We start from the raw sequence: 4,840 nt of genomic DNA, 5'->3' as shown, positions 1-4,840 counted from the left end.
TTTGTTTGTTTGTTTTTGAGACGGAGTCTCACTTGTCGCCCAGGCTAGAGTGCAGTGGTGCGATCTCGGCTCACTGCAAGCTCTGCCACCTGGGTTCACGCCATTCTCCGGCCTCAGCCTCCCGAGTATCTGGGACTACAGGCGCCCGCCACCATGCCCGGCTAATGTTTTGTATTTTTATAGAGACGGGGTTTCACTGTGTTAGCCAGAATGGTCTCGATCTCCTGACCTTGTGATCCGCCTGCCTTGGCCTCCCAAAGTGCTGGGATTACAGGCGTGAGCCACTGTGCCTGGCCCTAAAGTTTTTTTTTGTAGAGACAGGGGTCTCACTATGTTGTCCAGACCAATCTCAAACTCCTGGCCCCAAGCAATCCTCTCACCTTGGCCTCCCAAAATGCTGGGATTACAGGTGTGAGCCACTGTGCCCGGCCCTATTCCTTATCTTCTTAGTGAACTTCTGCCACCCTCTGAGGCCCCACCCCCACAGATCTCTTACCTGTCTATTCCTGCAGTCTCTGTCCCCCTCCAGATCCCATGGGGCCCATACCCTATGGATGACTTCTTTCCAGCAAGCTGCACCCAAGATTTGCCCTTGCAGTACCACCCTTTGTTTGGCCCCTGGGGATGACCCAGACACTCAGCTGCAGGCCCTGCATACAGGACTTTTTTTTTTTTTTTCATGAGACAGAGTCTTGCTCTGTCCTTCAGGCTGGAGTGCAGTGGCGTGATTTCGGCTCACTCCAACCTCTGCATCCCGGGTTCAAGCGATTCTCCTGCCTCAACCCGAGTAGCTGGGATTACAGGTGCGTGCCACCACACTTGGCTAATTTTTGTATTTTTAGTAGAGATGAGGTTTCATCATGTTGGCCAGGCTGGTCTCGAACTCCTGGCCTTGTGATCTGCCCGCCTCGGCCTCCCAAAGTGCTGGGATTACAGGTGTGGGCCACCACACCCTGCCGCATACAGGACTTTCAACCACAGACTCCACCCCTAGAGTTGGCGTCTCATCTTCAGGACCTTACCCCGGGCCAGCCTCTCAGTGGTGAATCCCTTTCCATAGATGGGCAATCCTCTTCAGGCCCCGCCCCCAAGGAAGCTCCTTATTGGTAGGCTCTGTCCCACCCTCGGCTTCAAACCCACCCACCCATGATCCTTAACCAATAGCACATCACTCCCAGGCCCCACCCCCAGACTTCGCTTGCTATCCATCGGCTGGCTTGCAGGCCCTGCCTCTCTGCTCCAGTGACAACTCTTCCCTAGACCTCAGTCTCCTCCATAGGCGGATTCTATTAATAATTCATAGGCTTCACCCCTAATGGGGACCCCATTCCCACACTCCCAAGCCCTACAGACCTTGCCCTTCTGTGGCCCTGCCCCCAAAAGTGAGGCTGACAGGCCCCACCTGCAGAGGTGTGGCCCACATGCAGACCCCATCCCCAGAGACACGATTCATCTAGTCCCCATTCCCAGGGGAGTGGCTCACTCATGCCACGCCCCCAAGGAAGTGGCCCACACGTGCCACGCCCTCAGAGGTGTGGCTCACTCAGTCCCCGCCCCAAGGGAGTGGCTCTCGCTCAGGCCCCACCCCTGAGGAACAGCTCAGGAAAAAGCGGGGGCCCCCAGCGAAGTGGCTCACTCGCAGCCCATGCCCCCGGGGGCGCAGCTCACCATCAATCCTGGCCTGAAGCCAGCATCGCCCTCCCGTATCCACCTGGCAGCCCTCACCTGCAGCCCCAGCTCCAGTGCGATGCCCAGCAGTGTGGTGTCTGGTGGGGCGCTGACCGGAGTGGCTGTCTTGCAGGCGTCTTGCGCCAGCTTGAAGAGCAGGGCCGGAGAGTGGATGTTCTGCTGGATGGAGCCTAGTACCGCATGTAGCCACTTGGGGTCTCCTGGGTGAAGGGAGGGATAGAGGACACCGTCAGATACACCCCAGCACCAGCCTTTGACAACCACCCGACCTGTTCACACAGATCCTTCCACCCAGGGACACGTGTGAGTGTAGAAGGATGTGTACTGGGCAATGGTTCTGTGAAGATTCAGACCTCAGCACCCCCAGTCCTTGCCAATTATCTCCTCTGTGTCCCTTTCCTGTTACAGAAAGCCACCTGGGGCAGGGCACAGTGGCTGCTCACACCTGTAATCCCATCACTTTGGGAGGCCTAGGTGGGCGGATCACTAGGTCGAGTTCGAGACCAGCCTGGCCAACATGGCAAAACCCCGTCTACGAAAATTAGCTGGGCATGGTGGCGGGCGCCTGTAATCCCAGCTACTTGGGAGGCTGAGGCACAGAATCACTTGAACCTGGGAGGCACAGGCTGCAGTGAGCTGAGATCGCACCACTGCACTCCAGCCTGGGTGACAGAGCAATATCCACCTCAAAAAAAAAGAAAAGAAAGCCACCTAGGGATCCTGTAGACCTCTCCCTCATCTCAAGGGCATCGGGTGCACACCCAGAATGCCAGGGTTCAAATTCTGGTCCTGCCACCCACTAGCTGTGTGACCCTGAGTAAGTCACTTCACCTCTCTGTGCCCTGGCTGCCCCATCTGTAAAATGGGTAACACTCAGGTAATGGAACCCACCTCACAGGGTGGGGGTGGGTCCATACTTGGCAAGGCCTTAGACATGGCAAGGAGCTGCTCAAATGTTAGCTTTTATTATTATTTTGAGATGGAGTTTTGCTCTTGTTGTCCAGGCTGGAGTGCAGTGGTGCAGTCTCGGCTCACTGCAACCTCTGTCTCCCGGGTTCATGCGATTGTCCTGCCTCAGCCTCCCAAGTAGCTGAGATTACAGGTGCCCACCACCACGCACAGCTAATTTTCTTTTCTTTTTTTTTTTTTTTGAGACAGAGTCTCGCTCTGTCGCCCAGGCTGGAGTGCAGTGGCCGGATCTCAGCTCACTGCAAGCTCCGCCTCCCGGGTTCACACCATTCTCCTGCCTCAGCCTCCCGAGTAGCTGGGACTACAGGCGCCCGCCAACACGCCCGGCTAATTTTTTTTGTATTTTAGTAGAGACGGGGTTTCACCGTGTTAGCCAGGATGGTCTCGATCTCCTGACCTTGTGATCCGCCCGTCTCGGCCTCCCAAAGTGCTGGGATTACAGGCTTGAGCCACCGCGCCCGGCCTAATTTTCATATTTTTAGTAGACACAGGGTTTCACCATGTTGGCCAGGCTGGTCTCGATCTCCTGACCTTGTGATCCGCCCGTCTCGGCCTCCCAAAGTGCTGGGATTACAGGCTTGAGCCACCGCGCCCGGCCTAATTTTCATATTTTTAGTAGACACAGGGTTTCACCATGTTGGCCAGGCTGGTCTTGAACTCCTGACCTCAGGTGATCCCCCTGCCTTGGCCTCCCAAAGTGCTGGGATTACAGGTGTGCGCCACTGTGCCTGGCTAATTTTTGCATTTTTAGTAGAGATGGGGTTTCACCATATTGGTCAGGCTGTTCTTGACCTCCTGGCCTCAAGTGATTTGCTGGTCTTGAACTCCCGGCATCAAGTGATTTGCCTGCCTCGGCCTCCTAAAGTGCTGGGATTATAGGCATGAGCTACCATGCCCGGCCAATAATTAGGTGTGGACGAGGTCATGACGTTCAGGTACTCCTGAGAGGGTTAGTGACCTTAGAAGAAGATATACTGGAGAAATTTAACTTTTCCTCTCCTCTCTCCCTCTTCTCTTTCTTCTCTCTCTCCTCTCTGTCACCTGACTCCTCTCTCTATCCCCCCCTACTATCTCTTTGTCCCTCTCTCTCTCTCCCCACCTCCTCTCTCTCACTTTCCTCTCTACTCACCTCTCCACTCCCCCCAACTCTCAACACAGCAAGAAGGTAACTGTCTGTAAGCTGGGAAGAGAGCCCTCACCAGGAACTAGCCATACTGACATAGTGATCTTAGACTTCTAGCCTCCAGAAATGTGAGAAAATAAATTTTTGTTGTTGAAGTCACACAGTCTCTGGTGTTTTGTTACGGCAGCCTGAGCTAAGACACCAGGTACCTGCATGGCTCCACTTCACCTTCCAGTCTCTGCTTAAATGTTCACCTGTTTTATTCCACTCCATGGTACTTGTTCCTGTCTCATTTACTGCATCACTTGCATCTCCCCACTAGAATGTCATTCCACAGGGCAGGGGATCTGGGACAGTTTTGTCACCTGCTACATCCCCAGCACTTGAGACAGTGTCTGGTATATCTAGGAGGCGCTCAAGGGATGTGGGTGGAATTTCGTGAAAGGATAAGAGGAAGTAGGAAAGTTAAGAGGGAAGGAAGAAGGAGATGACAGAGGAGGAAGATAATGGAATCAGGACAGCTGCCACCCTCACCCTTGGCGGCTGTCAACATGGTGGAAGCCAGTTCACACTGGCGGGTCTCCAGGTGGCCAAGGATGAACCAGCGGGGGAAGCGGTTGCTCATGATGGAGTCCAGTGGGCTGGGATGAGGTTCTCCAGCAGGAAATGCCGTCTCCAGTACAGGCAGCCTGGGTAAGAGGAGAAGTGAGCCACGGCGAGGTGGGTCTGTTGTCCCCATTCTCTCTAGGAGACAGAGAAGCCTCCTGTCTCAGCCTCCCCACTTCAGCCAGCAAAGCCCTGACAACTCAAGATGATGGAAGATGTATGTGCAAGATATTCACTGCAGTGTTGTTTATAAATTGATACATTTACTTATTTTAGGGACAGGGTCTCACTCCATCACCCAGGCTGGAGTCCTGTGGTGCAATCATAGCTCACTGCAGCCTTGAACTTCTGGGCGCAAGTGATCCTCCCATTTCAGTATCCTGAGTCTGGGACTACAGGCATGTGCCACCATACCTGGCTTTTTTCTTTTCTTTTCTTGTTTTTTTTTTTTTT

The 4,840-nt window shown here is 54.1% G+C and overlaps 1 protein-coding gene across 1 annotated transcript in view; it reads right to left on the bottom strand.

The window, feature by feature from the left end:
* The window catches only part of ZSWIM4 (zinc finger, SWIM-type containing 4), a gene marked incomplete at its 5' end in the record, with an annotated part of 54,151 nt that overhangs the window by 5,278 nt on the left and 44,033 nt on the right, over positions 1-4,840 (bottom strand). Inside the window, 2 exons of the mRNA XM_011953394.1 lie at positions 1,726-1,889; positions 4,316-4,470. Coding sequence (XP_011808784.1) covers positions 1,726-1,889; positions 4,316-4,470 — 319 coding nt within the window. The remainder of the gene's footprint in view (positions 1-1,725; positions 1,890-4,315; positions 4,471-4,840) is intronic.

Source organism: Colobus angolensis, unplaced genomic scaffold (assembly GCF_000951035.1).
Source record: "Colobus angolensis palliatus isolate OR3802 unplaced genomic scaffold, Cang.pa_1.0 Scaffold36, whole genome shotgun sequence".
Lineage (NCBI taxonomy): Eukaryota > Metazoa > Chordata > Mammalia > Primates > Cercopithecidae > Colobus > Colobus angolensis.
This window is presented reverse-complemented; position numbering and strand designations above follow the sequence as displayed.